This window comes from Toxorhynchites rutilus, chromosome 3, assembly GCF_029784135.1.
Source record: "Toxorhynchites rutilus septentrionalis strain SRP chromosome 3, ASM2978413v1, whole genome shotgun sequence".
Lineage (NCBI taxonomy): Eukaryota > Metazoa > Arthropoda > Insecta > Diptera > Culicidae > Toxorhynchites > Toxorhynchites rutilus.
In genome coordinates, this window is record NC_073746.1 from 189,021,025 (window position 1) to 189,048,151 (window position 27,127).

General features: G+C 37.5%; 1 protein-coding gene across 9 annotated transcripts in view; it reads right to left on the reverse strand.

The window, feature by feature from the left end:
* The window catches only part of LOC129775289 (zinc finger protein 609), a 92,602-nt gene that overhangs the window by 17,536 nt on the left and 47,939 nt on the right, over positions 1–27,127 (reverse strand). For all 9 annotated transcript variants that reach the window (XM_055779850.1, XM_055779848.1, XM_055779847.1 and 6 more), the window contains one exon: positions 14,380–16,303. In XM_055779850.1, coding sequence (XP_055635825.1) covers positions 14,380–16,022 — 1,643 coding nt within the window. In that variant the 5' untranslated portion in view covers positions 16,023–16,303. The remainder of the gene's footprint in view (positions 1–14,379; positions 16,304–27,127) is intronic.

Consider the following 27,127-nt stretch of genomic DNA (forward strand, 5'->3'; position numbering starts at 1 on the left):
CTTTTTTCCTGTAACGCAGTTATACCCACATGATTTTTTCCCGCGCCACAATATTTCTAGTCTACTTGTGACATTACCCTTTTTTGAGCGGTTGTTTCTGTACCAGTTCCAGTTCCAGTTTTGATATTATGATGATGGCTGCCACTACTCAAATTCCATCAAACAATAATTCCGACCAATACTTTGAAGCTAAGGCCAATTAAAGAATACTGGCCAATTGTGAAGCACATCCCGAAGAAAGAGGGCGAATTGGAATTGAACTGAAAGATTTCAAGAGGAAATGGAATTTGCCAGTTTTACAATGATTATTTCTGAGCATATACCATCAACACCAGCAGCCTCGATATGCGCTGAAGTGAGGGATCCTCCGATTGACTTCTTTGGGAACGCGGTGATTGCCTCCAGAAAGGCGAGCTTCCTCACTTAATCAGCGTAGATGAAGAGATGCACCTGACTGTCTTAACGAACAGCAGGTGACACACGCCATCTTGTCTCAGAAAAATACTGCAACGAAGAGATTCGATACACGGATGGTTAATAGCTCTTCAATTTTCAGTAAGTAATTCGTTCAAGTAAAATTACACGAAGAAGTCGCTGGAGGAGATGAATTGCTTGCAGATAGTTGTTTCGAAGTCCGCCAATCCCCCCAAACGTTCCCCAGCTGCGTCTCATCGAGAATTTCTGGGAAAACTTGAAGCGAAGGGTCTACGCTAAAAAAATTGTGGCGAAAACGGAGGAGGAACTAATAAATAAAGCTAAGACTATGTACACAAGTATGTTTTCGATAGCAATTGCGAAAGTTCCGCACATGCATGGTCATTTCTAACATGGTCAATACAATTTTGTTTCATGGGAAATTTGTCCCTTCAATTATCATTATTAACCCTCCTGTACTCGCGTGCAAAATCATAACACGTATACTCGCGCACGGTGTCACAGACCGAAAATTGAACTTCTCTGTAATGTTGCCACTGTGTGTTTTTCAGGCTTTATTGGCATTTATTTGAAGAAGAGGGTATAATTGAATGAAACAACTCAAAACAATATGTTTTCTTCGTCTTTATTATGTTTTAATAGTCATCTAATTCAGCCTCCTCAAAACAGAGTAATTTTTGATACTCCAACACAAATAACGAAATTCGAATTTTTCACTGTTATTAATTAAAAGTAAGCAACTGTATATAATTCATGGAAGTATAAAGAGCTATAAAATAACATAAAAACGTATTAATCGAATGGGGTTTCATTGGAGTAAGAATCAGAACATAGCATAACTGCATGCTCGAAACAAACATATTTTTTTACATTTCATGCAGTTGTTGCGTGTTTTTCGGGTCTTTTATAGAAGAGAAAAATGTATGACGACCTTCTAGATAATTACCAGATGATAAAGGTTTTGGAATATAAAGTTTGCATATTACTAATACTCTTTGTCTCTGTATTCTTGGTAAACTTAGATATATTGCCTTTTTTAGACGGGGCATAAAAAGATGACATAAAAGGATTTCTAGGAACTTCTTTTTTCCTTTTCTTGTTTTCTTGTCGGTATTGTCCATTATAAAACAAAAATATCTACGAAACTGTAACTGTTAAAAATTACCATAAGCCACTGATAAGTTTATAGTTTACTGTTTACAATTCTTCCACAAGTGAAATTCTTTCACAAGTGTGTATATGTATGACCATTATATTTAGCGAATGAATGACCAACAAAAGTCAAACATTTATATTTTGCTTTTGAACGTATGAATTTAGCGACGAATATATCGACGAATAGTTAATATATGGATCCGTTCAATCCAGTTACAAAAGGGACTGAAATCAAATAAGAATAGTCCGGTAATGATCTTATATTATATTATGATCAATGAATATTCCACGCCACTAACATTAATTTATACATTTCATTTAACAATATTCTAGAATATTAAAAAAGGCACTTGTCCAAAAAAGTTACTCCTATACTCGCGTCGGTGTCTCAGACCAAAAGTGTTAAAAAGTTGCACACGTCCCCTTTGTACCAACACATGCGATACGCTAAACGATGAGGAACGACGAATAACGAAGCTAGAGAGACTCGCAAAGTCGTAGTGTTGATATTTTCTGAGAAATGAACGTATTATTGATTTATCGGTCTGACAGACCAATGCGCGAGTATAGGAGTGTTAAGACACCCATGGATACAAACTATCATCAAGAGATCTGCTGTCGGATACAGTCCTCATATGAGTTCCCTCATATGGGACATAGCGGTAAAGCCGGCAATGAAGCAGCTGATTTTTTTTTGCCGGAATCAGCCAGCTTGGACAACTTTTAACGCGTGAAGTGCCGCAAGCGACCTCAAATTATGAATAATCAACACCTTCAGGACTTTGTGGACGGAAAATGCTCCGTTGAAGTGATGCCATACCTTCGGATAATTCCGAGTTCAAAAATTCAAAAATTTGTCAGTGGTTCTGAACACAGCACCGTAAGCTATTTTACACGTTTGAGTAATTTTTTTAGCTGACCTGTAGTATATGTCAAACCACGATGAACTCAAACATCGATACATGCACCCAGAAAATGGGTTACTAAAAAAATCTACCAAATCTTTGGTAATGTAAACATAAACAAGTAGATTGTACATTGTTTGTTCGATAAGCTCGAGAGCGGAGGCTCTGGTCGGATGGTGCAGTGTTTCTGTAAGGGGAAAACTGTAAGGGACGAATGGCCATCGGATTAAAGTCCGTCAAAAAACAAGAACAGAGCAGAACAGACAGCTTAATGCATCTCCCTGGTTATGGTGAATTTATCGATTATCGTTTCTTAAGCTTTTTTTAACAGAAAAGACAGAAGAAGAGTGGAGAGCGGTATATCAATTATTCTAATACAAATTCATAGAAATTCATTCAGATCGATTCCAAATTTATAAAATACTAGCTGACCCGGCAAACTTAGTCCCGCCCAAAATTAGTTTTTTGTTATCAATACCTTCAAACATTCACGTTTTCTTACTATGAGCAAGTTCGTGGGACCAATCGCAGAACTGTTCATCGATTGATCTCCTATTCGATCCCGTTGAATTCACCTTTTACTATAAAATTCCTAGTATCTCTAACAAAACTCATCATTATAATATCAGATTATTTTCAGACGCAATTCTCGTTCAAGATTTTTCGACCACTTGCAAATAATATGTTTCTCCGTTACATGGAATAAATGTTTTATACAGAAAATATGATAGAAGCCCTAAATCGGACAATTCTCGCGTAACTTTTGAAAAGGTCCTATGTAACAAATGTAAACAAATGTAAAAAATTGAAATATGTGTAATATTTTATTGGACCCCCTCTCCAGTCCAGAGGAGGGAGGGGTGTCATAAAACTTGAGTTATGAAGAAGTTTGTGTTTCGTTTGTCTGGCAGGCCCCTTAGAGAAGGGGGGGAGGAGTGTATTCACCATAGAAACGTTTCGTGCCCCGTAAAACCTTCACATGACAAATTTGGCTCCATTTGCTTGATTAGTTTTCGAGTTATGCAGAAATTTCATTTGTATGACAGCCCACCCTTAGAGAGCGGGAAGAGTGTCTAACCACCATAGAAATACTTATTACATCCTAAAACCTCCACATTCCAAAATTGGTTTTGTTTGCTTGATTAATTCTCGAGTAATAAAGAAATTTATGTTTCATTTGTATGGAAGCCCCCTCTTAAAGAGGGGGGGGGGGGGGGGTGTAGAGTCTAAGCACCACAGAAACATTTATTGCACCTTAAAACCTCAATATGCCTAATTTGGTTTCATTTGCTTGAATAATTTGTGTTTAATTTGTATGACAGCAGGGGCAGGGGTCTCAAACTATCACGAAACCTATATACTAGCTGACCCGGCGAACTTCGTTCGGCTGAAAATTGATTTTTTGTTATCAATATCTTCAAACATTTACGTTTTCTTACTGAGCGCACGTTCATGGGTCCAAGCGCAGGACTGTTCATTGATTGATCTCATAATTGACCCTTTACAATTTTCTTTTACTATAAAACCCTAAAAATCCATTTCCACTTTCGATCAATTTCGTTAGCGCAAAAATCAAATGGGCTCACAACGCTTGTCACGATGTAATTGTAGAACACATGAGAGTTCAATTTTCCGAATCAGAACTTTGTGTTCAATTTGTAGATCTCAACATTTCATGTAATTATAAGACATTTGGCATAAAAAACCGAAACACCATTTTCATAACCATATGTACATCTACATCTTCATAATTTGTGGATGCTAAGTTCTTCGCTTATCGAATGTTCAACAACACTGAACTGCCATTAGATCCCCACTAAAGTATTTTTTTAAAGTAACTCTTAATGAATCAGGTGATATGCGACTATAGACATCAAGGTCCCAACTCCAGGATCTAGATATATAAAGACTTCACGCCTCGCCGAAAACCGTTGATGATCCTTGGAGTGTTGGTCGACCACGAACTTAGCTTCCTTCGCCATTTCGCCATCAAACCCAAGATGCCTGGGGAAATTGGCGTTGCAAAAACATGCAAGTTGGGGAAACGTTTGTTCCCACCGAAATGTGTTCCCAAGGTACCTTACATTATATGGCGTTTGTTCAAACTCTTTACTTGCAAAGCAATCAACTCATTCAATCAACAATTTAATCAATACAAACAAATGATTACCAAGCCAATGGTAGTCCCACGTCAACCTTGCGGTTATATTATAGATATAACCCACCTATTTTTAAACTATATAACGCAACTAGTTCACAACATGTACAGGTCGGACTCGATTGCCCGATTTTTTTTTTCACTCCGTATAATTGAATCATAAAAAAAAATTCTCCCGATAAACGTAAAACAACTATGATTTGAACTGATTTATTTGTACATTGCAGTGTCGTAACCAGTAATCGTCTGGCGCCCCCTGGGGAGGAGTAATGTTTTGAAAATCGAAAAAAAAGCCATCGAGGACATGGAGTTTGAGGCTCTGAACGACGAAGACATAGTCAACATTGCTTTGTATCCAAACACATTGTTTTACGATGATGGAAATTCGATTTCGGCTGCCGGGGGAGCGAGTGCTTCATCAATTTTGGAACCACATCATGTTGATGGATATGAAGAGTCCGAAAATTGTGTTTCAAATGAAATAGTCTTATGCGGAATCGATAAAGTTATTACTTGGGCTGAGGAAAACGGATTGCTATTGGAAAGAACATTCCTGCTGTGAAAACTATGTGGAAATATTTTAGAGAAAATCATTAGCATTAGCATTAGCATTGAGCAAGTTGCACAACATCTTGGGTGGTACGAATTCAGAATTGTTAAGTTAAAAAGAAATATTTTAGAGAAAATAATTATTTTATAAAATATTAGCTTTTAATTTTTGCTTTGTTGCATATTATGCACATTAGAGTGCCAATGAATGTATGGGAAAAAGTGAAAAAAGTTTTCGAAAGAGACGTCCTGAAAAATGTTGATTCCCGCGAAAACCCCCTAGGCAAAATTCAGCTAAGTTGGACTTTATTTACTAGTTTCGCAAAGATGTCAAAGTTTGAGTCTTTTATAAACCGTAAAATCACCTACGGGATATTATCAAAAATCGACTCTCTGGGACTTAAATGATAAAACAAATTCGAGATGTAGGTCTCGACGTTTCATGAAATGCGAAGACATTTGGCATCAAGCAATTTTTTCTTTAGGTGATTCTACGGTTTTCGAAAAACTCAAATTTTGCCGTCCTTGCGACACTAGTAAATTTATTCCGATTGAGTCGAAATGTTGTACAGTGTATTTGTTTCGCGAGAATCAACATTTTTCAGCAAGGCCCGTTCGTAAATTTGAGATGGCCACTTTCATCAGTACTCTAATGCACATCGTTAGTTATGAATTTGTTTTGAACTGAATAATAATTTATTTGCAAGTTTCATTAAATTTGTTCTGCGATAATATCGTACCATATAAATATGCTAATTAGACACATTTTTAAGATTCCAAGGTTTATCATTTATTTTGTATTCTATGGAACAATCTCAACACTTCTACCCCAACTTTTCCTTTTCCCTACTACGTCTATTGAATTAATATTTTCATTTGAATTTATGATTTTGAAAGCAAAAAGTGCACTGTGGACAACTGGATATAAACATATTAAATGAACCCTGCTCATCCTAGTCCACGTCCACGATTCATTAAACTATCATATCTGAATAATGGAGATGAACAAAATGCTGAACAGAATAAAGTTTATTCATTTGATCTCCATATCAAATCATCATATTTGAACAGGATGCCATTGAACAAATTTAAACTTGACTACCAAGCAAAAAAATCCACTGAAAAGGCGCACGTTTATATCAAAAATAGAGAAGATGCTGATGCTGATGCTGAAGAAATCTCACTTACAGCTTTTCTTGATATTCAGGTAGCATTTGACAATGCATCCTACAACTCTTAAAATAAAACCATTAAGTTTTGTAGTTTTGACATGTGCATCTCCAACTGGATACATGCCATGCTACTCTAACAACGAAACCAACTAGAGGATGCCCTCAAGGAGGAGTTCTGTCTCCTCTGTTGTGGTCCCTAGTTGTAGACGATCTTCTTAATAACCTAGCTAATTTAGGATACCAAGTCATTGGTTTTGCTGATGACATAATCATCTTAGTGAGGGGTAAATAGTATACTATATTCAATAGAATGCAAACAGCCCTTAACTACACACTCAAATGGTGCAACTTGGAAGGACTTAGTGTTAATCCTTCAAAAACCGTCATAACTCCATTCACCAAAAAAAGAAAATATAAGATTCCACCTCTTAGATTGGGAGATGTACAATTGGAGCTTACAAAACGAACCAAATATTTAGATTGGACAAAACTAAATTGGACCGATCAACTGGAGTATGCAATATCTAAATCCAAGACTGTGCTCTGGAATTGTAGTAGTATATTCGGGAAAAAATGGGGACTACAACCGAGAATGATTCACTGGATTTACTCGGCAATTGTGAGACCCAGACTAACATATGCTTCGCTAGTGTGGTGGCCTGAAACTACACAAATATCCGCTCAGAAAAAGCTCGATAAACTACAACGTCTAGCATGCTTATCAATAACTGAAGCAATCCCCAGCGCACCCTCCAAAGCCCTAGATGCTCTTTTATGCCTTCTACCCTTGCACCAATATGTGCAACTTGAAGCGGAAAATGGTGCTCTTAGGCTGAAACGTATAAAACATATTCTAAAAGGAGATCTCACAGGGCATTTACAAATCCTGAAAGATTTTCAACTGAACACTATAGTAAGCATGAATGAAGACTGGATGGAAATAAAAACTAACTTCAGTGTTCCCTTCAAAGTGATTGGATTCAATCACAACGAAGAGGAGATCGGGCCTGAGCAATTTTGTGGATTATCTACATCATGCAAGAAATCTGAGCTCAAAACCAGGGAAATATCAATGATTGAAGCCAACTGGAGGGCTCTATCAACACCGAGACAATCCAAATTATTCATTACACCTTGTAACAGAATAACACGCAACCTACTCAGCTTGAATGAGGCAGATTTGAGTACATTAACCGGTCTATCGACCGGACACTGTCCGAGCATGTATCACCTCGAAAAAATCGGAAAACTGGCAGATGATAACTGTCGTTTCTGTAAATTCAAAACTGAAACTTCGAAACATTTACTGTGTCAATGCAGTACACTAAATCAGCGAAGACTGCGGATTCTTGGAAAAGGCATTCTTATGCCTAACGAGATTTGGTCTGTTGAACCAAAAAAAAAGTAAGGAACTTCATAAAGGAACCTTCGTGGGGGGGATATGCAAAGTCCTGGTGCGACTATCACTTATTCCCTGAGTGATGGAACGAACTGACACTGCATACATACCAAACTGAAGTGCACTACAATAGATCAAACTAATGGTCGCAGTGATGCAATACTCCTACAGAAGAAAGAAAACTATCATATTAGGCAAGTTTAAATATTAAATTAATGTATTTATTTGAATTTAGAATTCTCAACGTATATAAATCTACTGCGGATAATCGGAACTAATAGTTTGGAACAACCCCCATTCCAGCCCTCTCCTCTACATTAAATTTTGTTTAAATGATCAAGTATATTAACGAATTCAAAATTACTGGTCAAAAAATAGAATTTAATAATTTTTCATGGCTTAGGAAAGCAATCATATGATAAAATTTTGGCCTCTAATGATAGCTTAGTTTCATAGTTACCACTCACCATTAATTTCATCCAATTGTGTATAACTTTATTGGAAAAAAATAGGTTTAAGCAAATATGTGCGGAAAGTAAATATCCTAACATAACCTAACAAAAACAAAACCTAATAAAACACAAAAATATGTAAACTTTTCTAAAGTATATGTCGGACTCGATTCTATGTGATTCGACTATATAAAATTTTGGACTTGATTATATACAGTTTGAAAAAAACAATTTTTTTTTATGTTTCAAATATGACAAATTTCAACTTAATGTTGAAAGATTACATTTTTCTTGAAATATAAGTGGCTATGATACGTACAGTGGGGTAAAAATCGTGATTTTTGAAGATTTTGAATCAGAATGAGGACCGTTCACTGCTCGATTGCATCCGTGCAAGACTTTTCCGTCTACTTTGGAAACATTGCCAAGTTCACAAGTCCGTCGAACATGTCCTGTACGGTTGCCCGAAATATGTCGATCTGCGTTATCTCTAAGGAACCAGCAAAAATGTACTAGATATCTTGGCGGATCTCACTATTGAAGCGAAAGGCGGATCCTTCGGCTGAAGATTGATAGCTAAGGACACTTGGATAACTTCTATTAGAGGATTTATCTACGCGATGCTAAACACTCAAAAGTTGGATTTGGAAATGGCAAACATTAATTTTATTTTATTTCTTCTCGTCTTCGATATACAATCGTACAGTTTGAAACTTAAATATTTGTTCGTATGCTGAAATGAATAGGAAACAGGCTATGAATAATGATAGGGGTGGAATTGGGAATTTATTCCATTTCACACTTGCTCAATATTCGCGCTATAGCTCGCGAACATATCTTAAAGGACGATGCAGCGAGAGCAGCAGCAGATTACTGTTACTTAAAAGATGCCGAGCTATTCTCCAAGATCTAATGTGTGGACAATGGATCAGCCAAGAAGATCTAAGATCCTTTTTCGTTTCCCTTCACGATGAAGGGGAATAAGAACGTTTTGGCCTGAAGATATGACCCGAGGACATCCTTCTCATCTGGTAGTCGCGAAAGAGACATGATGCGAGAAATACACATGCAAATAATAAAAAAAGACTTGTTTTTTTATCTTGTAATAGCTACAACACTTTTTTGCAAGTGCTATCTAGAACAAGAAAGCCGAAATACGATTTTTTTGTGCATGATGTTGCTATATTTTTTGCATTAACACTCATGTCGAGATTAATCTGAAGAGATTTGACAAATGATTTATGCAATAAATACATTGCGTTACCGTATTATGTAACATTCTTAATAGCACACATGTGCAGGTTCAATGATAACAGTGAATTGTCAAGATACTAGAATACGATTTCCATATATAGTCGCGTCAAAAACTCGAAAAGTACGGAAATGATTGAGCTCAAAGTTAGACACAATATACAATTCACTTCAAGGAATGTTGTATGCGGTAACAATAAAATGAAAAAAATGAAGAAAAATTATTTTTCATATGGCCATAATGCGTTAAAAATTTGTTCTATGTGACGGAAACATCTTTTTTCCAAGTGTTTGGAAAAATCGTGAATGAAATTATGTTTCGAAATGATCTAAAATTTATCGATTTCCCTCATCTATCTTTATCTATATATATAAAAATGGATTTATCTCTGTCTGTCTTTCTGATTCTTATGGACTCGGAAATTACTGAACCGATCAACATGAAAACTGGTATATAGGAGTTTTTGGGGCCGGGCAAGGTTCTAATGATAGTTCGAGACACTTCCCCCTCATATGGAGCATATAGAGGTTATAGGGTGCAATAAATGTTTCTATGGTGGACTGACTCTCCACCCTCCACCTCCAAAGGGGGGGGGGAGGTGAGTGGTCTCTGCCATACAAATGAAACACAAATTTCTGTGGTGGATGCGGGCCACCTTAATGAAAGAAATATAATTGACAATTCAACATAAGACGATCACGCCATCAGTCGACGGGCTGTTGGTGTCGCTTATGCTGAGAAATGAAAAATAAATAAACAGCATGAGACGCGTTCCAAAGTACACTGGACGAGCGCGACTTATGCTGAACATGCAAAAAAGGTCACGTAGCCACAGCCCAAGATTAGGGAACCAATGTCAAAAAAAAAAAAAATTAATAAACTGAGTTGAACCTAAACCTCGAACTAATAAGACGTTCTTTACTAATAACTAATATCACAGTCCGTCGAATAATGTTAAAACATTTCTGCATAACTCGAAAATTATTCAAGCAAGGGGGAGGGGGGTGTTCTGCCATCACATTAAAATCCATTTCCAGTTTTGATCAAAGATCAATTTCGCTAGCGCAAACATCAAATGGACTAACAGCACTTGTCACTATGTAATTGTAGAACAAATGGGAATTATATTATCCGAATATTCCCTTCTTCCTTCAGAGTTTTCCCAAAATTTTCAATTGTCATGTTTGGTTGGAATATTTTTGGTTGCAATATGTGTAACATTTTTATGGGACCCCCTCTCCATTCCAGAGGAGGAAGGGGTGTCATACCATCATAGAAACATTTCTCATACCCAAAAACCTTCACATCCCAAATTGTGCTTGAATAGTTCTCGAGTTATGCAGAAGTTTATGTTTCGTTTGTATGGCAGCCCCCTTTAGAGAGGGGGAGGAGTGTATTCACCATAGAAACGTTTCGTGCCCCGTAAAACCTTCACATGCCAAATTTGGCTCCATTTGCTTGATTAGTTTTCGAGTTATGCAGAAATTTGTGTTTCATTTGTATGCCAGCCCACCCTTAGAGAGCGGGAGGATTGTCCATAGAAACATTTATTGCATCCTTAAACCTCCACTTGCCAAATTTGGTTTCGTTTGCTTGACTAATTCTCGAGTAATTCAGAAGTTTGGGTTTCATTTGTATGGCAGTCCTCCCTTAGAAAGGAGGGAGGGGTCTCGAACTATCGTAAGAACCTTCCCCGACCCCAAAAACCCCTACATACCAATTTTCATGTCGATCGGTTCAGTGGTTTCCGAGTTCATAAGAATCAGACAGACAGACAGAAATCCATTTTTATATATATAGATAGATAGATTTTATGACGAACGCCCTGAGAATTTCATGAGTTGAACGCCCTGGAAAACACGATTTTTCTGCACTTTCATGTTTTTTTCGCAATTTTGATGCTTAGAATCAAAATAAAATGTCTTTGGAGCTTGAATAGAAATGTGAAATGTTTATTCCATGTTTAACCCTAGATTCATAAACATACGACTCTCATACACCACCCTCAACTAAAAAAACTCTCAGTATCTTCCTCTGTTTCCGACTAATATTTGTAGATTAAAATCTTCCGTAATACTTATATTAGATGACCTTAAAAGTATGGTGTATCAGACATGTTTATGAACAATGTAACCGTGTATAGTGTATGAATCTAGGGTTAAAGAAAAGATGACATTTATATAGAACATGTGAGCAAATTGTGATGAAGGGATTCGATTTTTGAAAGATCGATTCAGCAAAGATTGATTCTTTGGTTCCGATTTAATCAGTGAATCGATCCCTACGCCGTTTGAAAAATCGATCCGTCGAGATCGATCTTTTCCAAAGATCGCCCAATCCTAGCTCAAATTATGATACAATATACAACACAACCAAACTAGAGATGGGCGAGGTTAAAAAAAGAGCCGCTTTTTGAAAGAGTCTCGGCTCAAAAAGAGCCGCAGTTCCGCAGACTCAGTAATAAGCCGCAATTCAAAAAAGAGCCGCTATTCGAAAAAGTCTCTTCTCGAAAAAGGGCTGCGGTTCAAAAAAGAGCCACTTTTTGGAGGAGTCTCGACTCAAAAAGAGCCGCGGTTCAAAGATTCTCGGCTTAAAAAAGAGCCGCGGTTCAAAAAACAGCCGCTTAAATGAGCCGGATAGTTTCAATGAACGAGCGGGTCTAAACCGCTCAATGATATGAATCGTTTGGCCCACCTCTAAACCAAACACAACAGTGTTAAATTGTTAGGATTGATAAAAAATGAAAAATTCAACTCAACCATGCAACCACAATGTGCCACAGCAAAGCGTGGCAGGGTACAGCTAGTTGAGTATAAAAAATGTAGAAAATATTTTTTCTTTAACTTTATTCAGCATTCAATTCACCCTCCTCGGCGTGAGTGTAGGAGGGCTGATAAAAATATTGCGCTTTTTTCCAATGTCCTGGAAAAAAGGTAATGAAGATGGTCGAGTTTCGAGCGACATGCGCTGCCATAACTATTTCGCAAAAAGTGACGTCAGTCTTTGTGTTTATCTTTGATTGCCCACCGCATCCATGTAAAAATGCTATTTTCAGGAAGTAATTCATCAATTAAAAACGTACATGTTTCTGGAGCTACCGCTGAATATGAGGCTAATGTGATAGCGTGGAGTGAATATTTGTGAAATCACGTTGAAAAAGATGGATAAAAGTGATATTTCTGTGTGCCATTTTCACTCCCCCACGTTCATAGAAACAAACGAAGTTTCATTATTTTACCGTTATGCAGTTGATGTTTCGAAGGCTCTCAGGGTCGGTGTGTATGTTGTGAGATAATAATCGCCAATTAATCAAAATTTAACCGAAAATGTTACTGCGCTCGAGAACTAAGCATACGACTGCTCTCTGGACATTTTAACCACATGAATAATCTAAATAAGCAACGATATAATTGTCATCTGTCAAAAACCAACCAGTTGAATGATTTGATGAGAATTTTGGCTCAAATTATCATGCAACCGTGAGTACTTTCAACATTGTTTTGTTTCTTCCATATACATTCCATATTGAATGCAAATAATTACGACACGATATTTTGCTTGCCAATACAGATACACTTCGCCTACTGCTCCACCTTTATATGTACCTCATTGGCTTTTTTCTGTGTGGCATTTATACTAGGATTGGGCGATCTTTATAAAAAGATCGATCTTATCGAATCGATTTTTCAAACGGCGTTGGGATCGATCCACTGATTTAATCGGTACCAAAAAATCGATCTTTGCTGAATCGATCTTTGCCGAATCGATTTTTGAAAAATTAAAAACTTTTTTTCGATTTATTTGTTGATTCTATATGAATGTCGTCTTTTGTTTAAACAGGGAACACAAAATTCATTTTTCTATTCAAACATCAAATGCATTTTGTTTTGTTTCTCAGCATGAAGACCACAGCCACAGGGCATTCACCTTATGCCGTCAGGTAGTCTTTTTATTAAATAAATTAATTTAAAAAAGTATTCTTAGAAATTGAACAACCACCCAGCACTCAGCTGACAATGATCCCATAAAAACCAATCGTGCCATACATCAGTTCTAGAAAACAACCTTTCGCCTGTAATTTATGTCAACATCAGGTTCAGACGGCGCCAGTGGTTGTATGGTTAGCGTAACAGCCTCACAATCCGATCGGCCTGGGTTCAATCCCAGCTGGCGTCGTTGGGATTTTCTGAGGCGAAAAATCTCTGGTTACGTCTTCCTTCGGAGCGGAAGTAAAAGAAGTTGGCCCGGCTCATGAGTTGTTGAGTCTGATAGGTAGGAACAGGTGGAGTCGCCTCCCTGATGTCGGTGATTGGCACTAAAGTGGCGGAAATAGGCCGACGAAAAATAAGCGAAGATAAAAAAAAAAATCAGGTTCAATGATCCTTTCCGCAACCGGTTACAGTTCATCCCCTCATTAGCTGCCGCTAGTTCTTTCTCTGTCAGCATTTTTACAGAAGTAAATCGTAGAAGAAGTGATCCAAATGTTGACATTATGTTTAAAACAAATGTTAGGTGGCCTTTGGTGAGTAAAACATCGATGTATGCTGAAAAATAAATCTACAAAAAGATCGAATAGATCGAAAGCACGAAAATTCGATTTTTTCGATTTTCTCGAGTACGAAAGATCGATCCAAAAAATCGGAAATCGGAATGGAAAAGATCGATCTTCTAAGAATCGATTCGAGATCGCCCAATCCTAATTTATACCCATGATGGTTTTCCGCGTCAGAGTGTTTTTAGCCTACTTGTAACATTGAGCTTTCTCTGTTGCTCTTATTTCTTTCCCGATTTTATCCGGGAATCATTGAATTCTAATCGAATTAGAATCTGCATTTCTATAATTGTGCAGTTAGAGAGTATAGAAGACATACTTTGCTTGAAAGTGTATGTCTGTACGCTTACCTCAAGTTGGTTTGGTTTGACAACCGCTGAGCAAGCGGGGATTGATCCGAGGTTCTACTCCGTATGCATGATATGCTGGAACATGGTGATTGTACACCATTTAATTGCATATCAAGCGCGCAGCTACATCCCCGATCGCCACCTGATTGCACGCTGTTTCCACTACCACTACCACTACTATTACTGCTGTGCTCGTTCTTATCGCGCTGATTGTGATGAGTGATTTTTTCTTTAGTTTTATCTCGACGATGCCCACTACTACCCCGCTTTGTCGCCTGTTGTTGTTGTTGTTGTTGTTGTTGTTGCTGCTGCTGCTGCTGCTGCTGCTGTTGTTGTTGCTGTTGTGACATGTTGCAACTAACGATTTGCGTTTGCGATTGAGACTGCGATTGTGAAGAATGTTTTTTGTTACTCGCATTAGAACCGCTGTTACTATTACTGTTATTTTCGTCTGCGTTTGGTAAATTCAGTAATCCTGCACCATTTTGTTGTTCTGCCTTTACGATCTCATGTTTTGCTTCTGACGTTTTCGTACCAGGTTTAGTACGCTTAATCTTCATTTTTAGTCCTTTATCAAGTGTAGCTTGATGATCAACAGCTAATTTAGTGGTCGACTTACCACCTGAGCTACTCGTCGCGGATGACATTGTGCTTGAGCTGCTCAATTTGCCGCTCTTTGACAAGTCGAAATCGGAACTACTGTTATTGCCGTTATTATTACTATTACCGCTATTTCCGCTCGAACGACCAGTAGAGTGATAATTTTTGTGTGTGGATATCTCAGAGGAAGATATCGGAGATGACAAACTTGAATGTTTGCTTTTGTTTAATTGATTAAGTAGCACTGAGTGCTTCGGTATCACGTTACGATTCCCAGAATCCTGATTGTTTGATTTGTGGTGATGGTGATGATGATGGTGATGGTGGTGATGATGACGCGCGGAAATAAATGGTAATGAAGAGGAGGAGGAGGAGGAGGAAGAGGAAGAACAAGAATGGTGTTTAGATGGCGTCGAAGACGTGATTTCTCCTTTTACGGACGCGGCTTTAGGTATTAGATTTTTTGCCGCGCCACAAGAAGTGGGTCCTTTTGTTGTTGAATTTACTTCCGTTGAATTCCTCTTTTTTGTCGATACAGTGGATGTGTTTTTAGCATGTGTTTTTTTCGAACCTGTAGTATTTTGACCCCCGATGAAGGGAGGAACATTAACTGCTGCGCCGAGAGCGGCAGATTGATTTGTAGATAATGGTGTATTACTCGAACTTATTGTTGTGGTTCCAGTTTGATTGTGTTGCTGACTAACAGACGATTTTTCAATATCTGCATCCAGATCAATGATTAGGTCGCCAATACCAATATCCCACTCGTTATCGTCGTACTCGAAATTAGCGTCTTTATGTATATCACTGGCTACCGCTGTTGATGATGTAGGCGTGTGAGTGAGCGGTGGAGCTTGTACTACCAGCGCTTGACTGGGATTCAATGAAGCCGATTGATGTTGCTTATTATTAACCGAATTATTGTTCAAATTGCTACCACTAATATTTTTTACTTTGTTATTGCTATCTGTTCCTTGGTTCGTTAAAACCACCTTGCTTTGGTGGTGGCCGGTGCTCGCCTCGCTACGTTTCATTGAATCCATGCAGAGGGAGCAAAAAGGGCCTTCGCTGCTTGCGGGCCCTCGAATGACGATAGTTTTTCTTCGCTAAAGTTTAAAAACAATGACGAAGAAAAAGCAAAGCATACTAGCCAGAAGTTGAATACACTGCTCAGTAGTCGTTTAGTTAAACCTTCAATGTCGATTGTAGACAAAGTGAAAATTTGATTATTATACTCCGAAGTCACATTGACAGCATAGCTTTCACAAACGACACGGCGGGAGACGAAGGGCCCCGGCCCTTGGGTCAGTACGACCATTTTAAACTGTAAAAAAAGGAGAAGAAATATATTAGCGAATCATTTCTAATGCGGGCATGGTGTATATGAAAAATATGATATACATGTAGCATATAGTGGGATTCAAATCGTTGGTGATAATTAATTAAAATCTGCCCTTGCGTGAATACTTTTCCTCACTCTATCTTTTAGAAAAACAAAAAAAATGTTGCTCAAAGTCTCAAAGAGATTTCTAGTCAGTAAAAAGTGAAAAAAATGGCATGTACTCGTTGTGATAAAGAGTTAGAATTTGGTTTTGCAGACAGAGAAACAATAATGTAAAATACAGTCGATGCTTTCTATAGCGACATCGAATGGGACTATCTCTATAAATAACAGTCGTAATAGAGAATTTCGCTATCGCTATATAGTGTAAGAAACGCCTAATTCCATACTAAATAAAAAAAATCACATTATTAACAAAAATTTTGATTACTAACAAGCTTGAGACAAAAAAATAAAACAGCAAATTAGAATTTCAGCTCATTCGTCCCTAGGAATAATTTCGTTTCTAATTTAAAAACTTGGTAAAGCTATTGTCGAATTTCACGCCAATTAGTCTTAGGAGTTGGCAGCACAATTTCAGATTGTAGCCAAACGTTTTGGGTGTGAAGATATTGGTCATTTAAGCAACTTTGCATACATGAAATATTCCAAAAACAATTAGGCTACTTTTTGAAAAGGGTCAAACAAATTTTCTAATTTTTTTAAAAAATTTCTATCTTAAAGAATATAATACTTACAAAATTCTAGTCAAAGAAAGAAATGTAGGAAATCGTTTAAATTTTTATAAAAAACATTTAAAAAATTATTTTTTTCAATTTACATTAAAAACATTTTTTTCATAAATTTGAATTGAGCGGCTTAGAAATGGATTTTTCTAAATTCTCAAAAAAAATTGTGTAAATAGCCCATAAAATTATCAACAAGTCGTCCATACATCGGAAGATGGATCTACAGGAAAAAGGTTTTTCTAACAACAACTTTTTCATGTTTTTTTTTTTGAAAAAGTGCAACTAATCCTAATTTTGTTAAAAGTCATGATAGCCATATAGTATATTCGACAAAGTTTTAGATCTTACTAAAATATGATCTTTCGTCGAAGACGACAACTTTCTATCTTTTATAGTTTCTGAAATATAAGGCATTTTTTATGAAGACTCCTGAAAAAATATGTTTATTTTTGTGTGTAAATTCCGGCGTTTGACATGTTCCTAAATAGAAAAAAGGTTTGCAGAACATGTAAATTGTGATCATTTATACATAGAAATGTTACGAGTTAAACATTAATAGTAATTTTTCAAAAAAACATGAAAAAAGTTGTTGTCGATGTATGGACGACTTGTTCATAATTATATGGGCTATTCACACTTTTTTTTGAGAATTTAAGACATTTGGCATCAAAAAAATTGTTTCAAAATTCCCGATTCCCCCCCTTGGGTGATATTTCGATTTTCAAAAAACTCAAACTTTGACCGCTTTGCGCCACTCTCCCTTAAGTTCGATTGAGCTGATATTTTGCATAGGGTATTTTTTCGAGGTGATAATTTTTTATATGGTGACTTTGAAATTCGAGATGACCATTTTCATTGGCACCCTAGGTATAAGTTTCCTATAATTCCATGGGAAATATTTTAATTTCCCATAACTTCCCTATGGACCATAAATGTAAATAAATGAAAAGTAATGTTTATTATATCAGTATTTTGTTTATTGTTTTGTAATACAAAAAACATAATAAAAATTATCAGAAAAGTAAAATAAACAGTTAGTTATGGTATTCTACGAAAAAAATTCGTTTACTTGTGAAGCATAAGTGGACATTGCACATAACATATTTATTATGTGGTCTTTGTTAAGTCAGACCGGACCATGTTTGACAGTCCTTTTTTTGGTTCAGAAACACATTTGCTGCCTTGGACATACGTTTTATTTTGACATTCAGTAAAAAAATATCGATTCAATAATAGTTGAACAATCAATAACGATTTTTGTAGAAGGGAAAAATATTTTCCTTAGTCATGAAAGCCTTAACGTTTGCCCAGGTAAATCAAGCTCAGTTATCGAATGATAACTTCTCTTGCGTTGTTAGCGTAGGACTACAAATTTATTGCCGACGAGAACAAACATTATAGAAATTTAAGAATGAAAATCTTTAGTACAAATATTCGGTAGCACTAACAAAGACCGATGAATAAATACCTGCACTGAGTGAGGGGCGCGAACGATTGCAGATTGTCAAATTACCTTTCAACATTAACATTAACATGAGCGACAATGAAAAACTGAACCTATTGAATATCCAAGTATCTCTTAAGAAATTACTTCTCCAATGCTCCCAAAAAACTCCATTTCCCAAAGAAATAATTCACAAATTATGCTAAGAAGCACCAACGGCAACAGCAAATTCGAACCGAATCGGTTGTGTGGTGAACGTGACGACGACAGCAGCTTATGCGAAACAAATTTTCACCTGCAGCTTTTTACCGAAGATCACAGCAGCGGCATTCCAAATAGTCTTTCTCAAGGCCAAGAGTAAGCGGAGCCTGTGGTTGTGTGGTTAGCGTAGCAGCCTGGGATAAATCACAGTTGTTGTCGTTATGATTTTCTGGGGCGACAAAAATCACAAAAATCTTTGGTTACGTCTTCGGAAGGGAAGTAAAGCTAGGGTGCCAATGAAAATGATCATTTCGAGTTCCCGAACGGGACTTCCTTCAAAATGTTGATTCTAACGAAAAATACCCTATGCAGAATTACTAAGACGTCAAAGTTTGAGTTTTTTGAAAACCAAAAAATCACCCAAGGAGTACATTAAATCGGGGTTAAAAAAATTGATGTCCAATGTTTTCAAATTGCTACTGCTATCTTGTTTTTTTTTTAGATAATAGCAAATTACGCCGCGATTTAATGCTTCACTTTGTGAAGGCGATCTGGCGTAGTGGTAACATCCATACCTCAATTCTCACACCCGACATTCTCCCAAAATTGGAAGTAAAAGTGACGAACCAGCCAAAAAGTGTTGAAATTTACTATAATACAAAAAATGCATTAATTTTGCAGCCCTCTAAGGGATATCGATTTTTCCTCCAATAATAACCACAATGCCACCCGAAGGTGACTAGATCAACGGACAACGAACCAAATTGACCACGTGCACATTGACAGTAGATTTTCCTCGGTCATCGTGAACGCAGTGCAAAGATTGATTCGGGCTACTACCTAAGAGATGTCAGTATACGTTTAAATCTGTAGACTCTTTACAGCCAGCACCAAAAACGATCACGATGGATGAACATTCTGAAGCTACAGTTCGCCCTTAAGCTGCCAACTACGCACAATGATGATGCTTTGATCAATTACTGGATACTGGTTTTACCGGTGAGTTGCGTGAGCTCGTGGTTCATCCTTCACTCCATACGCCGTCCTCCTCAACACCGCCCAAGATTATTCTTAACACACATCGTTCAAAGACTCCGAGTGCTCGCTGCTGCTCTTCGAGTACTGTCCACGATTTATGCCCGTAGAGTACAACTGGTCCTATGAAAGTTTTATACAGAAAACATTTCGCACGATTGCTAAATCTGTTTGACCTCAAGTATTTGTGGAGACCATAGTAGGCACGACTCCCATCGATAATGCGTCTCCGGATCTCGCGGCTGGCATCATTGCCAGACGTTATTATTGAGCCAACGTAGACAAATTGGCCCACTACCTCGAAACCTCCGGTAGTTATTCTGTTTCCTAAATTCAGACAATCAGTCGGTGCAGACAATTAATCAACTTTTCCGGGACCATCTTGATAAGTTCCGCTCCGATGCCATCTTTCTCAGTTGATTCTAGTTTTGTTTAGCCTGTTTGATGATATTCTTAATTTCGTCTTAATTATCGTTGGGGTTGTACATCTTCATTATTTACTGCACAAACATAATCGCTTCCATCGTTATCTTGACCCTCTACCTGTACGCCATTCAAGTATGCATCGAAGTGCTGCCTCCACCTTCCGGTCACTTCACGATCGTTCGTCAGGATACTTCCATATTCCTTCTTCCGACACATTTCTGCTCGCGGCAACAAGCCTATTCCTGGACCGGTGGTCTGTGAATTGGTTCCATTGAGCGTCACATCTTTATCTTCACCTTCAAACAGAGAAGTACAATAGAATAGTTTTTTCCGTAACGCTATTGTGTTTATACCGTAGCGTGCGGAGTTGTATAGTTCCCCGAATAGGGTGTTCAAGTTGTTCGGCCACATCAGACTGAATTTTTTTTTTAAGTTTTTTTTTAGAAATTATTGTTTTTTTTTGAGCTATTTTTTAGTTTAAATTAGTCGATGTGGCGATAAACATAGTGAGGATTCTTGCACATAAACAGTGGAAATATGTACTGTGGCGAGAATCCTCGCCCTCTACAGGAGTGCCCAAGATACAAACAGCGCTCCGATGAAGTGAAGCGTTCTATCGCTGGACGCTCCAAGCGGACTTATGCTGAAATACTAAAGACCGCATCAGCCGCTCAAGATGAAAACTTCAATAAAGGATGAATCATCAAAAAGAAAGCTCTCTGCACCAACGGTGCACCGTAAGAAAGCTAAAATGATCATCGGAAGATTGTCTAATTCCAAGGGTAATAGTAGTAAAAAAACGAATCTGAAGGCTCTCCCTCAGCCAGTTGCAGTAAGGATTTTACGCGTTGCAGTAAGGATTTTACGCCATTATCCAGAGAAGAGAAATAAAAACGCTGCTCCTCGTTCTTCTCGTAGAAAATTCGCGCCTAATCTGAAGGATTGATAGCTTTTTCGGACATTGTGCACTTCATACTAAACACGTTCAATATTCAAGACCCCTTAGAAGCCTTATTTCTGCATTGCTTCCATCTTTTAAGTCTTATCCTTGCATCCATCTTTCGATGGATAATTCACCTAACGTAGTAGAAGATATGATCAATGTACTACAATGGAACGTGCCTAAACTAGACTCGTTCAAATTTTTACTTCAGAATTATGATTTTAATATACAGGCAAACCTTTTTTTTGTTCGGGGGATAGGGACCGCCTAAAAATAAATCGTGCAAAACTTCACCTTAAAGCTACATCTTAGAGGAAGTATGAAGCTTCAAAGTGCGTCTCTCTCGAAATGGCGTAAGTTTGGAAAAAAGATCATTTGGTGCTCCCCGATTCAGAATCTTTTTCAAGAACAAACAAGATCTTAAAGCATGAAAGTTGCGAAAAGAACAACCCAGAAAAGTTCCTTGGAGATGACGTACTGATGTTCATCGATTAATGTTGTAAAAACACAAGGGATCAAAAAGCGCTACTCTTTCTATGAAATTCCTCTCCCAGCTCTCTATCAGACGTCGAAATTGTCGCTTGTCAAACAACTGGAAAGAATCAAGAATGTTGCATACCTTCAGTATACGTTCCCCCAAATACTTCCATCAGCCGTAGTCAACTTTGGAATGTAGTTTCGATTCTCTCAACACCAGTTCTAATTTTGGGTGACATGAACTCCCATGGTACTGGGTGGGCCGACCTTTATGATGACATTAAGGTTGCCAATCCAGAAAACAGGTCACGTTTTTTATGAAATAAAGTTAACGTTATAATCCCATAGTCTGTATATGGTTTAAATTGATGAAAATTGTTGTTCTGTGCATTTGTGTGCTTTCCCGAACAGAGCTGTCAATAACGAGCAACTAATGGGAAATCGTAAGAGTAAAGTCTCCGTGAACAAAGGAAAAGAAGCGGAATATTTGCCTAGAGTATAAACAGTGGATCTCGCTAAGGCAAACTTTCATTCTTCGTGAGGAAATTAACTGAACAACATCGTTGCTAGGCGAGCTGGACGGCGAGGGATCGAATGCCTTTCTCAAGGCAATGCGGGTGGAGGAGTAATATTATGGATAAAGTAAAGTTTTCCAGGGGCCTTTTTGAAGGTTACAGACGGAATGAAGGAATGATCTGAATAAGTTTAAATAAGTTAAAGAAGGAAGGTAAACTTTCAGTATCGTTCTGTATTCAAAGCAATGAATATAGCTTGTTCTTCCTTGTTTTGAATCATCACATGTCTTCTTTTCGGATTGAGCTGTGGACGCGACCAAATTACTCACTCGCTGATTTCTCTGGCATTGAAATCATTGCATCAAACTGACGCCATTGCATTAAAGTTCTGAGCTACACTATTGTGTGGGTAATCATCAAGCTAGGCTATCGTCAGCTCACAAAGAAATAAATGTTCTGGAATTTTGTCAGAGATTTGGTTTCGCATGACGGTAGAAAAACTCTCCACAAAGGATGACAGCTAAGGTAATCTAGACTGGCAACATTAACGGAAAGGGCTTCTGTTGAAAAGACCGCAATGTATATTTAGTTGCTTCAAGCCAACGTATATGGATATTTGTATGCGTACGTGCGTGCTTCATAACTCGTACGTAAAAATAGTGCATCTTCGCTACGCTGGAACCCCATTTGTATCTGTTCCCGTGTGCATTGTCCTTGTAACGGTGCAACAATCGCCTATTTTTATGCTATGATTGATGATTGTTTGGTGTTGCAAATTATGCAGTCGTAATGATAAATGTAAACAAGGAGGGGAGATAGCGGGAGGGAAATATTTACGCTAGGGTACTGGTAATAAATCTCTGCTGAGGCAAATATTCAGCCTTTTTCCAAGCAGTTAACATTGTTTGTTTTCTGTCATCAATGCATTGAGCTGACGCTATGGTGAAGCAGGTGTTAACCAAAATTTTGGGGAATACCAAGTTATTCAACAAGTTATATAAACCCTTTGCGGTCGTAATAAATTTGGGCATGAGTATTGTACTGGTCGGATGTTTTTTCCTTGAGAAAGCAGTGATACATGCAAGCTTTTGAAAAACAAACATGTTTTATAATTTTTTTGTGAACTACACTGCCGTTCTACGCATAGTTGTTCCATGTTACTTTTTGACAAATTTCACTTTTCTTCATAAAACGATGTTTTTATGCATAATCTTTCGGAAAAACAAAAAAAAACTTATTGTTTGTTCCCAGCTTTTCAAAAAATAACATCAAGCTCAATTGTCCCATGTTGATATTCTAGGCATAACTGTCCTCTATGTATTATTTGTAGATTCATAATAAATCAATCGGTTCAAGTACAAGAATTTTATGTCCCGCTTTCAGCATTACTTCGTTCATTTCTGGTTTGGAAGAACGAACTAGTTCTCAAACAAATAAAAAAAAAGTTTAACATAACACTTGTACACCTTGTTAGCGAATGCCTAATAACAATGAGATTTATATTCTGCAAAGGTGTTGCAGATCACCCTTCTTCACAAAACGATGTTTTTATGCATAATCTATCGGAAAAACACCGAAAAACTTATTGTTTGTGCCCAGTATATTGAAAAACAACATCAAGTTCAATTGTCCTATGTTGTTATTCTAGGCATAACTGTAACACCATGTATTTTTGAACCGTAATCAAGCTTGATTGATTCAATTGAGGGGAACTCTTCACATTTCATTAAACAATAGTTTACTGCTCATAAAAACCCGGTGTATTGCCAAACTGAAATACTCAAAGCTTCTGGCAGACAAATATGCTAGAAAACTTTGATTGCGTTTTTCTCAGTTGCTGATTTTGGAACATGGGACAACTATGCGAAGAACGGCAGTACATACATGTATTAACATAACAATGAGTTTTAATGTGATGTTTTAATATAAAAACCATGTTTTATAATTCGTCTTCGTTTGAAATCTTTCGAAACAGTTTGCAAGAGTAAATCATATGAAGTATAATCAATACATAATTTTATTTTTATTATCCGTTGATTATGATAAACTTTTGTCATTGATGCAATAAATGTGTAATTAATGCCAGCAATGTGTATCTGAAAAGATCAGCACTTTTCACTTTTAACAAACCAAGATTTTTTACATGAGATTATTCAGATGACATAAGACACTTATGCAAATAATTATTCTGCTCTTTAAAAACAACTACTTCAACATAATCTCTGCGTATCCAAAATGATCAGAACTTTTCAATTTAGATAAACAAAAAAATTGTCGCCTGAGACACTTATGCGATTATTCAAATAACATGAGACCTTTATGCAAACAGTAGCTCTGATACTTCTGATACTGAACAATCTTTTCCATCATTACAATGGCTAAATTCTGCTGTTATGATTTCTGTCACACATTCCTATGCATTCAACGCACTTGTGTGGGTTACTACTTTGTTTGATACTGAGTACCGTTATTTATTACTCATAGGATCACCGTATTGATTCGTGAACAGGTTCACTAGACATTAAGCTTCGTTTAGGAAAAGCATAAACTGATACTTGGTTGAGTAAAATATAAGATTAACATGGTTTCTTGCTATGGTGGCTGAAAGCAGACAAATGACCAGAACGGTAAAAAAGGTATGATGGCTGAGAGCAGACAAACGACCACAAAGAGTTCAGTTATTAATTTATTTGGGCTCGCGTGCCAGTCGCAAAACTGCTTTCAACTAGGATTGCATTTACGCTAATCTTGATCATAATGAAGCAGTGCTAATCTTTTCGAGGTTGTTGAGATTAACAGATAGAGTTTATCTCGTTTATTTAGTCACCAAGAGAGTAAATGTCGTTCTGAAATGTTGTATGTGATTTGGTTTCGCTTGCCAGTAGCAGAACTTTCTCCACTAAGGATGACAGCTGCGCTTATCTCGAGCATGTATGGTTCTGCGAGCACAAGAATGAATCATCAAACCATTATCGTCAAATGATTCTATAATAAAAAAAAAGAATGAAATGAATTCTATAATAAAAAAAAGAATGGTTATTATTTCAAAATTTTCGTAGCATTATAAAAAAATATCCGCAGTTATAAACAAGCGACTTGAATTAAACCACAGCATAGTTCTACGTCAACAATGCGGTGGTGTCTTGAACATAACCTCCTACAATTTTTTAACGATTTATGTGACGATTTCAACTTGACTATCTTGAACACTGGTGAAGTGACACACCTCCGGCTCGGGAAAGTGGACTCGATCTATCTTTGTGCTCAAGCTCGCTATCATTAGATGGTCAGTGGGAGGTCACCAATGATCCCCATGGTAGCGATCACTTGCCAATCAATATATCAACCAAGTGTAGCCCGCAATCCACTGAACCATCTCGAGTTCCATTTGATATATAATAAATGCATTCACCTCTAGTATCTGAAATGACGATTTTCCCATACTTCTCAGTTTAAAAGTACGTTTTAGGGAAACATATTCCGGATATTAGAGGCGAATGGACTGCAAAGTTTGAAGCCTCTTAAAAACAAAAAATCAATCAATCAACATATTCCGGTCTACACAACGACAAGCGAGTACAAAAGTTCTCAACACCAAAAATACCCCCGACTTGCATGTATTTGCAAAGGTCATGGGTCAGGTTTTGAATTAAAGAGACTTTAAACTTTTTAGTTCATTCATCTCTAGCCTTGAAAAAGGCCATTGGAAAACTTTACTCTACACCTGCACTACACCTCCACCCTCATTGCCTTGAGAAAGGCACTCGATCCCTCGTCGTCCAGCTCTTCCAGCAACGATGTTGTCCAGTCGGTGTCCTCACGAAGAATGTTTTATGTATTTGCAAAGCGGATTACCCCAGGCACATTAGTTTAAACTCCGTGAAGTGGAAGAGTTCATTCCCGTTTATAAGAGACATGTCAGTTGCATAATTTCGGGCGTTTGAACGGTCAGTCGGTTCCATAATCTCGGACGTTTAAAAATTATTTTTTTTTTTTTTTATTAATCCGTTCATTTTTACAGGCTCAGTTACATAAGTTTAATGGAGCCAAACTCTTAACTATATTTCAACTAGCATATATCAACATGTTGTTTCCTTAATTCTATGGTTAATGAAATAGGAAACCGATTACTCGCGGTCGACTCGAGTTTAGAAGGGTGACACATTTTCATTAGGAAAAGGATGGGATGTAAGGAGATGTGTGTTTACACTCGCACTCACATTCACATTCACATTCTCATTCACACTGACACTTCACACTCAATTCTTAAAACTATCCTTACATCTAATATGTATTTACAATTTAACTTATTCTAATGTTAGTAGGAAGGGAACCGATAGCTCGCGAAGGGCGAAAAGGAGGGGAAAAGGATGTATAAACAATCACACTCGAAGATCGATAGCTTTAAGGAAAACATATATTTGGGACATGTAATCAAGGTCTAACCGAGCCAACACATCTCTCACCGGCACATTGGACTGCTTTCCTCCAGCCCGAAGGGAGTTTTCTAAATTCGATCTGGCGACAAGATACAACTCGCACGACCAAACAACGTGTTCGATATCGTGGTAACCATGGCCACAACCGCAGAGATTGCTGTCGGCAAGATTAAAACGAAAAAGCAGTGCGTCTAACGAACAGTGATTGGACATGAGTCGGGAGAAGGTGCGAATAAAGTCCCGACTCAATTCCAGACTTTTGAACCATGGTTTGAGGCTAACCTTAGGGATAATTGAGTGGAGCCACCGGCCCAATTCATCTTCGTTCCATTTGCGTTGCCAGTTAACGATGGTATTTTTACGAACTAAAGAATAAAATTCATTGAAGGCGATTTGACGCTGATAAATTTCGCCTTCAATTGCACCTACCTTTGCTAATGAGTCAGCCCTCTCATTACCCGGAATTGAGCAATGTGAAGGGACCCAGACAAAGGTAATGACATAACAGCGTCTGGATAAAGCACTCAAAATTTCTCGTATTCTCTCAAGGAAGTACGGCGAGTGCTTTTCCGGCCTCACTGAACGGATAGCTTCGACA